At 37.8% G+C, this 13,772-nt stretch overlaps 1 protein-coding gene across 1 annotated transcript; it reads right to left on the reverse strand.

The window, feature by feature from the left end:
* Nucleotides 1-5,717: 5,717 nt before the first annotated feature.
* Nucleotides 5,718-6,524, reverse strand: LOC113294925. Its single transcript, XM_026543295.1, has one exon. It carries the CDS (start codon nt 6,522-6,524, stop codon nt 5,718-5,720), a length of 807 nt encoding a protein of 268 aa, XP_026399080.1.
* Nucleotides 6,525-13,772: the final 7,248 nt, after the last annotated feature.

Consider the following 13,772-nt stretch of genomic DNA (forward strand, 5'->3'; position numbering starts at 1 on the left):
GAGTTTGTTGCTGCCCTGATGTTGATTCTTTGTATGTGTTTGTCTGGCTAAGATGGAAGAGATGAGCACCAGTTGATTGTGGTTGTTGATGTTGCAGACAATGAGATAATGGAACTGGTAACTTCAACTAAGTTTGTAGTTGTGAAGCTACAGGAATGGATGCAAATTATGCCAGCCAAGACACAATAATGGCGCAGCAGTAGTCATGGCTTATGCCATGGCAACTAAACCAAGTCAGCCCAGTTAGCTCACTTGAATAGCTGACTCGGGTCTAACTCACGATCTGACTGAGTTAGTGAATTGATTCAGTCACTTTGACTGAGTTGATTCGACGACCTGACCCGCTTGACCGGTGACCGGGTGGACTTTGCCGGTCACCTGAGATACTTTTCCGGCCAACTTCCGGCGGTGGACCCAGTTTTCCGGAAACATATTTTTGGGATAATTTCTACATGGATTTTTCTCACATATGGGCTTGGTGGATTTTTATCTAATGGACTTTGAAGACTTGGACCTAATTTTGGAACAAGAGGAGCTATAAAGGAGAAAGTTTTCTACAACTTAAAGATATCTCGTATTTTTTCACTTGGAGTTTTGGAGGAGAGCGGCGACTAGGGTTTGCTTTCATTTATTTTTCGTCTTTTTCATTTCATTATTGATTATGATTATGATGAACTCAAAAGCTATGAGTAACTAAACTCATATTATTGGTTATGGGATAAAGTGGATTTCACAAATGATATTTGATTCAATGAATTAGTTTTGTCTCAACTTTATTGTTTATGATTCATGGTTTATATTGTCTTATGATTTGATTGTTTGTTTGGTTGAGTCCGGAATCAATCCAATTTGCATTCATTTCTAAAGCTATATTAGGGTTTTTAATACGAAAAAGTTGTTTATCCCTGATTCTTAGTAGCATAATTGTGGGTAGTGCTTGTAGTGATATATCCTACTAGTCACAAATGAATCATAACCTTGGTTAAATCGAATTAGTGCTTTTACACATTTGATTTCCTTGATTAGTCTTATTCCATAGAACTTAGTGCTTTTAGGGAGTTAAACTTAATTGTGCTTTTACACTTTAGGTTGCTTTCTAGGAAGAATTCACTTATGCATCTTTTAATGTGGTTGTGATGAAATTAGGGAATTAGCGGGATATACTTGCGATCAACGTATCCCAGGACTTTTAGTAATTGAGAGATTAAAATACCAATTCTAGTCATTGATGAAAATACATGTTCGTGAATGATACTATCCCGTAACCAATATCTTCCTCTTATTGATTATTTTCATATTTTATTGCTTTCAATTATTTTTATTGTTTTGCTAAAACAAAATTTTCCCCCCTTGGTTATTAAGAAACTGAAATTTTTATAACAACAAAAGCCTCTCTGTGGGAACGAACTCTTTCTTACCACATACTTCATTTAAATTTAGTTCAGTGAGAAAGTGAAATTATATTTGATGCATACGACAACGATTACCTATATCCCCATTGCAAAGCCCATTCCAGACCCACAAGAATTCCATAAATCTCCACCAGATAGTTTGAAGCTATGCCAAGTCCAATGCACATAGCTCCCACAACTTCACACCTTGCGTTTCTTGCAACTACTCCAGCTCCCGCAACCCCTGGGTTCCCCCTTGAAGCGCCGTCAGTGCATAACAAAAGTTCGTTTTTATTTGGAGGTGACCAATAACACTCCTTAGGATCTATAATCTTCACCTTTCTGTAGCTAACACGAAAAAAGTCCAGCAGCTTTAAATCTTCCATCATGTTATACATAAAGTTCTTTATTCTCACAGAGTATTCATGGATCAAGTTGAACACCCTTTTTTGAAAGAATGACCAGCAAGGAGGCTTCTTTTCATACACCTTATTTATAGAAAACCACAACTCATAGCGCACCACCAAGTTCGCCACCAACCACAAATCTCTGACCATACCACTGCGTTTTGCAGCTTCTTTGTTAGAGATAAGTAAATTATACTGAGGTGTAATATTGAAGATACCTGCAATCCAGTCTCATACCTCTTTTGCAAATCTACAGCTCCATAAAACATGTTCTAATGACTCCTCAGCGTTTTGGCAAACACTACACTTTGACGCCAGCGATATCTTGAATCTACTCCGCACCTTGTCTAAGGTAGCACACACTCCTCGAACAAACTTCCAGTTCTGGGCAGCTAACGATGGATGCACAAACTTCCTCCAAAGAAATTTCGCCTCCTCCAAAATAGGATACTTAGTACGAACAAGCTCCCTTGCAGATCTGCCTGAAAACTTCCCCTTCAAATCTGGCATCCATATCTTCTTGTCCAGGCCATTGCGAATTCTAGGCAACTCCTCCAGCACCACCCCAACATCCAAGAGAACCTGCATATGAACCTCTTGAAGCTGTCATTCACCCTGCACAATGATATCGCTAACCCGAGCATTCCTATCCAGGTCAGTGCGGTTTAAAAATTCCGCCAAAGCTTTAGTTCCATAGAAAATATCATAAAACAAAGAGGTCGCCCTACCATCACCAATTAACGATTTAGTACTCCTCAGCATATCCTGGTGCACCCAACGAATGCCTGGAAGAATCGTTGATTTAACTCCAGCCAAATTTATACGCCCATCTCTGCAAGTAAATTTAGTTTCCAAGTACCGATCCCATTTTTTCTTTGAGGAAAAAATACTCCACCAAAGTTTCATTAGCAGTGCCTTGTTCATAGTCCGCAAACTAGTGAGACCAAGACCCCCTTCCTTCACCGGACTGCATATCTTATCGTAACCCACCAAAAAAGCCTTGGAAAGATTCGAACCCCCCGACCAAAGGAAATTACGAATCACACGTTGGCATTGATGAATAAATTTAACTGGCCACTTATACACCGCCATATTGTGTATTAAGTAGCTAGAAAGAACAGTTTTTATTAGCACCACTCTATCTTGGAAGGAAAGCATCTTACCTTTGTAGACCGAGAGTTGATCCTTGAGCTTGTCTACAACATTGCTGATATTCTCATATTTAACCATACCAGGCATCACCTTAACACCCAAATAACGATCCGGGAAAAAAGTAATTCCCATGCCTAAAAAATCAGCAATGGATTGCCGCCTAGTAAGGGACCCGCCGCCATAATAAATCTTGCTTTTCTCTCTACAAACACGCTTCCCAGAAGCACACTGATAATCATCAAGAAGCTTCACCAAATTTGTCACACTTTTCATATTTCCTTTGCAAAAAATCATAATATCATCGGCAAAGAAAAGATGAGTAGGAGCAATACCATTACGCTTCACCACGTGAGTCATGTCCTTATTTTGAAAGAGTTTAGTGATGTTTCGACTAAGAACATCCTCTATCAAAACAAAAATAAGAGGCGAGAGGGGATCCCCTTGTCTCAAACCTCTATTAATCTTGAAAAAACCTTCCGGACTACCATTAAGAAGAATAGATATACGAGCTGACTTCAAAATATTGTGGATCCAAGCACACCAATTTTCTGAAAAGCCATATCTCCGAAACACCTCCATAACAAAGGACCAACTTACCGTATCAAAAGCTTGAGAAATATCAAGCTTAAGACCCAAATTACCGTCCTTTCGCTTAATGTGAATCTCATTAACCATCTCCGAAGCTAGACTAATGTTTTCATGAATATTCCTCCCTTTCATAAAAGCAACTTGTTCTTCCGAAACCAAATTTCCCAAGACCTTACCAAGTCTAGTAGCAAGAATTTTAGTGAATATAAAATTACTTAGACCAATTGGTCTAAATTTCTTTAAGCTATCATCTCCTCTTACCTTTGCAAGCAAAAGAATAAGGATAAAATTAGCCCCATTAGGAATAACTTTATTAGTCCAGCAAAAAAAAAAAAGTCTTAAATAGGTCCTCATGAATCAAATCCCAACAATGTCTATAAAAACATCCTGAGAAACCATCCGGACCCGGAGCACTATCCGCTCCTAAATCAAAGACAACAACTTGAATTTCTTTCAAAGTTGGACCGCATCCAACATCTGGCTTTCCTCCAAAGAAATAGATTCATGCTCATACTCAAACAAATGCTCCCCAATTGGCATATCATCACCATTAAATTTAGCCTCATAATAAGACACCACATGATCTCTAAGTTGATCCGGCTCAGTAATAGTTACCCCATCATCTGTCACCAACTCTGAAATAGTATTGGCACTTTTTCGAATATTAATAGAACTATAGAAATAAGAAGTGTTACTAGACCCTTCCAAAATCCATTTATTTCGAGATTTCTGTTTAAGCATAATATTCTGCTGCATACGAACATCCTGAACCTCCACCAAAGCATCCTTCATTAAATTCAGTTTTGAAGTATTAAAGGGATCCTCATCAGAATTTCTACTCGCCACTTCAAACTTCAATTGCGCCTGTTTGAGTCAAGCATTAACATTGCCAAACACCTGTTGATTCCACAATTTCATTGCTTCCTTCAAAAGTTTCAATTTGAAAGGAAAAATAAAATCAGGATTACCATACACCTGAGCGTTCCAAGATGCCTCAACCATTCTCAAAAAATCAGGATGTGTAAACCAGATTTTCTGAATTCTGAAAGGAGCGCGCCTTGGCCTTGGAGAATTAAAAGGAACTCCAATAAGGGTTGAATGGTCAGAAACTTCTCTAGGAAGAGCTTTACACCGCCAATTCGAAAATTTGGATAACCAAGCCTCATTAATAACAACACGATCTAGCTTGCTAAGAATTCTTCTAACACCTGATTGCCCATTCGACCAAGTAAATTTAGTACCCAAAGAGTCTGCCTCAAAAAGATCATTCTCTTCTAACCAGTCATTGAAATCATTAATACAAGAAGTACGTGGTATTCTGCCCCCTTTCTTTTCATCTTCACGAAGAACACAACTAAAATCTCCCATAACTAACCAAGGAGTCGTAGAGTCCACTGAAGACAGCAGACCCCATAGTCTTCTACGAAAAACTTGAATCTAACTAGCATGAACAAAAGAGATTAAGACCCCCTCAGTTTTCACCGTAAAAGCTTGTTTAGACCTATTAATCACCACTGGCTCTTCAAAATCTTCACTCCAACGAATCCAACGATGGCCCAAAGAGTTTGTAGAAGAATTATGAATTGCCTTTTTAGTAAAACCAGCTAAGTTTAACCTTAGCATTACACTACCCGAATACTGAATTTTTGGCTTAGCAATATACAGTACTACTGGCTTATACTCATGAACTAAATTACGTAACTTCATACCAGCCTCCATCTTTGCCACCCCATTGACATTCCAAAAGAGCACACGCATTAGGAATCTGTTTTTGAAGATTTATTTATAGTTGTTGAGTTCTTGGCCGGATTCCTTCGCTCCAGGATTGGAGAGATTCATTTCCGAACTTTGATCCCAAGTTCATTAATTTCCGTTTCCGAGTAAGACTTGGATTCCGAAAAAATATTAGTTTGCTGATTATTAGAAAGCCGTACTCTGCTAGCCATCCTTGTAACCTTAGGTTTGTTGTGGTCATACTGGATTTCACTCCACTTTGAACCCTTAACTCCTGAAGAAGCTTGTTCCGGCGTTAGTTCCTCATCTGAACTTTCCTCAGCTTGATCAGTCACTTGCTGCACCGACTCTGACAAACCCAGTTCATCACTTAGGACGTTGAATTCGTTTGGCGAAATAACCACCATTGTGTCAGTGACAACATTGTATAGTGGAGTTGGCGATATCATATTAACAATCGCATCAGATTTTCTCCAAAAGTTGCTACAGGAGTAGAAGAAGAGCCAGCATTATTCTTATCACTGTTAGAGCGGTTAGTTCTTTCCAATTCACCACTCTTAACTGACTTAGCTTGTGAAGTTGTAGTTTCACCCACTACCAACTTTTTAGCTAATGCTGCTTTCGAAGTAAGGGCCTTTTTAGCTTTCTCAACATCCAAAGACGCTGCTTGAAGTTGATCTTCAGAAGAAGCTAGCTCCTCCTCAAGATGAGTGGTTTCCTCCACACCCTCAGCATTCTCCTCAACTGTTACAGGTTTCTCAGCATCTCCAGCATCATTAGAGTTCGCAGGAACTCGAGAATTCCTACGCCTACGTTGCCTTTTATTCTTTGCTTCTTGCCAACCTTGTGAAGATTCTCCATTCGCTGAAGCATCCACCTTGGTCGACTGCTCTTCTTGTTGAGATTGCTTCCTGCATTCCTTATCAGTGTGCCCAATAATGCAACACTTCAAACAAAATTTAGGAGGCTTCGGAATATCAAGGTTTTGCCAGAAAGTACGCCCACCAGCTGTGAGACGAATCCTATCTGGTATGTGCTTTGCAAAATATATATCCACAAGGACAGACGTAAAGTTCTCAAATTCCAAGGTTAGGGTTCTTTGATCAACCACTATTGGATTTCCTAGAACTTTTCCCATTGATAGCAAATTCTTCTCCATCCATAATTCTGCATGAAGACCTGGAAAGTGAACCCATACATTTGCATGGGAAGTTTTCTGACGTTCCGGATCGAAACCAGGGTACCAATCCATGAGTTTGAGTTCATGTTGATTTACGTACCATTTTTTGTGTCTGATTATCTCTATTGTTTCCGTATCTTTTAAAATGATAACGAAAAACCCTTTACTCATCGTCATGAACCGTATAAAATTAGGGTTTAGCTTCCATTGAGAAACTAAACTTTTTTCACCTCCACAAACTTTAATCCTGTGAAGTTTAAACGAGCAATGAAGCTATTCTCAAAAGGTTTGCATCCCTCCTGGTAGTTTTCCGCAGGAATAATCAAAGATGGTTCTCCATCTACCAAAGTATGAGTTGGTAAACTATTGATATCAACGGTTGTAGACTGCAAATTTTGCCTCGCCTTAACCTTTTCAGCAAAAGATTGAGTATTGTTGTTGCCATTCGTAAGAAGTAAGATTGGTTCTTCGGCCATAATTAATCAAAGATTAAAATTGGTGAAGAAAAAATTTGAAAAAAAAAACGCAAAACCCTAGTCAGAGCGCCGGAGTTTCTCTTTCCTCATTTTTCTCTCTACTCTAAGAGACAAAAAAAAAGTAAAGGAAACTGAGGAATTTTCATGAGATGATGAAAATAATAATAAAATAGGGGATTACAAGGTGTGGGACCGGACACGGCTAGGGCATGGATGGCCAGCTAGCAAGCCCGGTTCCGTGACACCTTTCCCAATTTTATGTAATTTCCTTGATGTGAAGGAAATACCATGAAACTGAGGAGTTTCATGAGGTTAAGGAATTTTCATGAGATGATGGAAATAATAATAATAAAATAAGGAATCATGAAGTGTGGGACCGGCTATGGCCAAGGCATGGCCGGCCGGCCGGCCAATAAGCCTGGTCCCATGGCACTTTTCGTAATTTTATAATATTTTCATGATTTTAGGGAAATATCATGAGATCAAGGAGTTTGTTGAAACTAAGGAATTTCCTTGAAGTGAAGGAGTTTCCCTGAGATGAAGAAAACAAATAATATAAAAAAATAATAAAATAAGGACGTGTGGGACCGGCCACTAGGGCATAGTCGGCCGGCTGGGCCCGGTCCCGTGAGTTTTCCCTAATTTTATCTCTTTACCTTGATGTGAAGGAAACATCATGAAATTAAGGAGTTTTCATGAGATGAAGGAAATTATAATAAAATATTGAGGAATCATGAGGTGTGGGACCGGCCACAACTAGGGTATAGACGGTCAGCTAGTAGACACGGTCCCAGGACACCTTTCCCAATCTTATATTATTTCCCTGATATGAAGGAAACACCATGAAACTGAGGAGTTTTCTTAAAACGAAGGAGATTTGTTCAAATGAAGGGATTTTCATGAGATCAGGGAAAAATAATAAAATATGATAAAATATAGAATTGGGTGTGGGACTGGCCACGGCGTGACTGGCCGGCCGGTGGGCCCAGTCCCCTAGCGCCTTAGCTAATATTTTTTTATTATTATTATTTTTCTTCCTATTTCGCATAGGTTCATCGTTCCTTCTTGTTCTGGAATGCTCGTTCGTGCATTATTGCTGAGTACACTCGCATCATTTTGGTCGGGGCTTACTCGATAGCAGCTCAGATGCCCGTTCGTTGAATATTTATTACTAACCCATGGAATTATGCTGGGAATAACCATGAATTGAAGTAATGAAATATTACGAAGAACGTAGAATATTTCCGAATATTCAGTTAATGAATTTAAGGATTAGAGATAATTAGTTGATGGCTCTATACTAGCAGGCATGCTGTCTAGGAACATTAATTATCTGAGTCGGGTAATATGAGCTTGTTGAAGCGTCATATTATATAGTCAGGGAAAACATTATTACATCCTGAAGACGTTATTGCTCTATACTAGCAGGCAAGCTGTCTAGGAGTCGTCCGATCTTTCGATTCTATATAGAAGTAATTACTGAAATTGTTCAGTATTCATGAGATATGTCGCTGCCTCAGCTGAGAGACTACACATCTGCATATACTCTGAGAGACAGTATTCTCAGTCAGAGATTCTTGCAGCATGAGCTTTCATGCTTCGATGAGAGACATGAGCCTCGATACTCATATGATTGCTGGATCAGGAGCGTGTGCAGTTATGGTTTTACGATTCTATCCTTTGTCGAAAATCCACCATCTACAACTATTTTGCAGAACAAGATGAATGTTAATTTTTAACAGCTGAAAATAGTCCTCATCGTTCACAAAACTTCTAGATGAACGCGAACCTTTAACAATAGTAGAAACCACAGAAAAAGTATTAAGAGCATGACCAAGTGACTCGAGATGAAGAAGATCCAGATTGTCACTTTCTAAACAACCTCCATACCATGATTGGATATAAACTTAGTGTGTATTCACATTTGTGTAAAGTCCAAAACCGGGAACCATGGTATGCGTACCCGTACGCGTACTGGTTGGTTGTTGGAAGTCCGGGAACTAAGTATGCATACCCGTACGCATACTGGCGGAAGTTCAAGTCCATGAATTTCTGCTGGAATTTGGAAGTGTAGTATGGTATGCGTACCCGTACGCGTATTGGCGTAGCCAAACTCAGTCCGGCTACTTAGGTATGTCTACCTGTTTGCATACTAAGTAGGTTATGTACTAAAATCGGTTTGTTCATGAACTAATACATTTATACAATCTTTTGCAAACCGTGGCTATAATGTTCATGAAATGATTCGAGTGAATCAAAATCGATTTTGCTTCAATTGTGTCTTGTATACTTCTATCAGAATATAAAAAATTGAACAACTCTCTAACTAGTTTCATTTGAGTCATTTGAACTAGTTGTGATGAAGATGAATAAGGTTGATATGAAAGTGCACATATGGCTAACCATTGGTTAATTATTGTTGAACTAACTAAGTGTACACGTTTAGGTACGGTCACCTTTATCTAAATGGTGGTACATTTCATTTGTGCATAACAAGATAAGTTCGATCTAACGGTTGAAAGATATTAGCTTAAATCTAATCAGGTTTTCATCTAACAGTGAATATTTAATGCTTTGTTACCAAGGTAACATTGATTGCAAACCCTGATTTGGAAACTATATAAAGGAGAACTCTAGGAACTGGGAAACCTAATCCCCACACCTTCTGTGAGATATTAGTTGCGACTAGAGTCGATTCTCCTTTAACCTTAGGTTTTCCAAAACTCTGTAGGTTGATGACTTGAAGACTTCATTGGGATTGTGAAGCCAGACCCAACTATTTTCTCTGTAGTTGCGTGTTCTTATCTTGCTGTTTTCTATTGTGATTGAGTACTATCTTCTTTAAGATTTGCTCGAAATTTATTCTCCGATAGGAAAGATTGAAAAGTAGTCACAAACATCTTCGTCTCATCGTTTGTGATTCCACAATATCTTGTTTCGTTAATCGATTAAGATTATTGTCAGGTGATTGATAATACTAGGCTGTTCTTCGCGAATACAAGTCCGGTTTATCAATTGGTTCCTGTTCACCTTGATTTATCAAAAGACGGAACAAAACTCGTAGGTATATTTGTGGGAGACAGATTTATCTATTCAATGGACTTTTCTGTGTGATACAGATTTGTTTTTCAACTCTTCGACTTTGGGTCGTAGAAACTCTTAGTTATGGGTGAGATCAGCTAAGGGAATCAAGTGCGCAGAATCTGGCGTGGTTCAAGAGGCGTGAGGAACGCAATTGTACCTTGATCAGTGTGATATTGGTTAGGGCTCAACTACATTCCAGTCCAAAGTTAACTTGTAGTAGGTTAGTGTCTGTGGCGGCTTAATACAGTGTGGTGTTCAAATCTGGACTAGGTCCCGGGTTTTTTTTGCATTTGCGATTTCCTCGTTAACAAAATTTATGGTGTCTGTGTTATTTCTTTTCCGCATTATATTTGTTTATATAATTGAAATATCACAAGTTGTGCGTAAGCTCAATCAATTAGATAATCCAACCTTTGGTTGTTGATATAAATTGATTGACACTTGGATATTGGTTTTTGATACCGTCCAAGTTATTTCTTATATTCAATCAGGCTTGCAAATTACTATTTGTTTGATTGCGGATTGAATTGAGATATAACTCTTTGATATACTTTTCTTAAGATTGAGTCTGACTATCTAGTTGATTCTCTTGAAAGTATATTGGAGTTAGTCCATACAGATTTCTAAGCGAAATATTGGGTGTGGTTGTTAGACCCCCGCTTTTTCAATTGGAGAGCATGCAAACACGTTTAAGACCTTATAAGTTTGTGTTTATAGCGATCTGACTCTATGGACAATAGTGTTATCTCTGAAAATCGCATCACCAGAAACAAAAGTTCTGTTTCGATGAAATCTTTTAAAGAGAAAGACTCGTCTATCTCACATAAAGATGAACATTCTATTCATACGAAACAGACATGTATTGATATGTGTTACCCTGTTTTTATTACTCACGAATATGATTCTGAAGTAGAAAAGGAAGCAGCCCGAGAGAGTGCGGCGATTCTAAAACTATTTAGAATCTGGGCAGTTGAAATCAACAGGTTGAAACACAAGGTTAATACAATGGTTGGTATGATAAAACATCCTGATTCCCAACTGCGAGTTCTTCGTGAGGAAAATGATGTAGGGTGTTCAACACGAACCTCACTCGAGGCTAAACTCAAAGAATATGCCAGTAAAATTGAACGACTTTTGAGTAATCTCTTTATTCAAGATAAAATTCATTCTTGGGAGTCTGTGATACCAAATACTTTTGACTCTGATGTGGTATCTGAAAAGATGACTAAGTTTAATCGTGTTTCTCATATGAAAACAGTGTCAGAAGCTAAACTGCAAACCCTTCCTATTAATAAAGAAGTGCGTGGCTCTCCCACTGATCATGGATTTACCTCGTCTCATGGAAGGAAGAAATCTCCTAATAATGTTTCTAATGCTACACACTCTAATCACTCTGGTGATCAGAAAGTATGTCTTTTTTGTAATTCAAAAGGTCAAGTTCAACGAAAGAGCAAACTGAAGCTGAATGACAATTACCTTGGTCGCCTTCAGCATACCTTGGATTTGATTCTCAAAGGTGTAACCGACATTCGGATGCCTAAACCTATTGGTTTTAGTACTCTCCATGTGAATTCTTCCAGTAATTTCAGTTCAAATTGCTCATCGAAGGTTCGAACCAATTGTAGCATTAATACAACCATTCAAGGAGATTTCAGAAAAGGTTTTCTCAACCTAATGTGATGAATGATATTCAAAATGTGAAAAAAATCCTGTAGATGGAAGCAACTGTGGAGTTATGTAGGACAACCTAAATCTGATAATTGAAGGATACAAGGATCTTATCAACAGGCTGTCAAAATCCTCCGAATTAACTTCTTCTGGTAAGGACTCAAACTATGTCTCGGATTTCGATGACATCAAGTTTTATGATATTTTTTCACATCAAAATGGTTTCTTTCCTGGAAAAAAGGAACTCAATCGTGAACGTCATTCATTTAATGAGCTTAGAGCTCATACTTGTGCTAATTAATCACAAGGTTGAAATCTCACTCACAAAAATCGTGGTTGAGTGAGATATGGTCAGGTATACTTTTGGCTATATGTTTTCTGATTAGTTGAGCTATTTTCTTATCGTCCATAGCTAAAAATTTTTCCACAGTCTGTTTTGCCTAAGTATTGTTTGTATCTTGAGAGTCTCTTCGTTTTTTTTATTCCTTAATTTCGAAGAAGTTTTTGTTGCAACTATGTTGCCTGCTACTCTGGTGCTCTAAATTGTTTCTCTGTGGAGATATACAATTTATTGAGACAAAATTTGTGAAAGGAAATCTTCACATATAAAAATTATTGTTTTGCCTTACCTTTTGAAAAGGCATGTTACAGTGCTGGTTTTGTTTGTCTTTTGGGTTCAAGCTGTGTTTTGTACGGGTACCCATAACTTACTTGTCACGAACTGTCTTTAGAAACGCTAAATTTGTATTCCCTAAGAAACCATTTAAATAGATAACCTATTGAGTCACGTATGCATACTCTAGGTTATTTTTGGTTAGAATGTCTTCACCTTCTCATATTGGTAGTTTTGCAAGAGGTTTTCTTGATAAAGGTATTGGTTTCGAGTCCAAAGGGAGGAAGAAAAGAACCCTAGTAGAAGATGATAATCCTAATACCTCAGGTTACTATGCCTATACACATCAGGATGTTGAGAATGAGGATACGGTTTCTGCTGAAGTGGTTCATGATTTTCTTAAATACTTTGAGGAAGCAAAACTGCAACTTGTTGATACTGAAGAGTCTTGATGTGTTAAGAACTAAGTTAAAAAAGGTTAATTCTGACCTCGTTCTCATGAAAACACATGTTAAAGATCTTCTCAATAAGGATATCTTCTCTGAAGAAGCAGTGGATGCTGTCAATCACAAGCTCAAAGGTATCAAGGCTCGTGAGGATTCCGGAAAAAACTAATTGATTTCAGTTCATGTTCGGATTTGATGGCTTAGGAGTCTTTGTTTGTTTTCTTATCTTGTTGATATTTATTTGTCTAGGAAACTTCTTATGGGAATTTATTCTTGTGTTTTAAGAAGGATAACTAGGGTTTGGAATAGCCATTATTGTGAGTACACATAGCTATTTCCAACGATTTTCATCTTGCAATGTTTTTAGATTTATTTATTTAAATTCTAAAGTTTATTTGGAAGATGATTTTGCACTATTAATCTTTATGGTTTTATATATTGCAACTTGTTATGGGATATGTGTTTGTGTCTGTGAACTATGATTGTCCCATACGTGGTCAAAAGTTAAGTCTTTCGTATGTCATTATGCAAATATTGATAAAAGATTGAATGAACTTTTGACAGTGTGGCTCCGTAAGTTTTCTTATGTTAAGCATTTCCAATTAAATTAATCATGGGTTCTCTTGTGGTTAATTTAATTGAGTATTTTGGATACAAATTCATATTTCATGTGATTTGTTAATGTCCAAAGAAATCCTTCTTTTCTTGTGAAAGTTAGGTCTCTCTTGTTGTTCCTTTGCGGATAACATTTTATGGGGGAGAGTTCTTATTTGAACTTGTGCTTAATTTCCAAATCTTTGTGGGGAGTGCGGCTGTGGAATATTAAAGGGGTTATCTTGTATCTCTATAAACTCCTTGATGAATGCATTTAGTTTCGGCTATATGAGTGCATCTAAACAAAGTTTATATGTGGTTCTCTTTTGGTCATGAAGTATCTCTATGGAAATTTCATTAGGATCCCACTAGTTTTCGTACCTTTGCCAATTTATATTGAAAAAAAAGGGGGAGAATTAATGTGTAGTTCACACTACAA

Source organism: Papaver somniferum, chromosome 7 (assembly GCF_003573695.1).
Source record: "Papaver somniferum cultivar HN1 chromosome 7, ASM357369v1, whole genome shotgun sequence".
In the NCBI taxonomy this organism is placed as follows: Eukaryota; Viridiplantae; Streptophyta; class Magnoliopsida; order Ranunculales; family Papaveraceae; genus Papaver; species Papaver somniferum.

What these genes read in the sequence shown, in the direction of transcription:
- LOC113294925 (XM_026543295.1), bottom strand. Translation starts at nt 6,524, where the DNA reads ATGGATTGGTACCCTGGTTTCGATCCGGAACGTCAGAAAACTTCCCAT.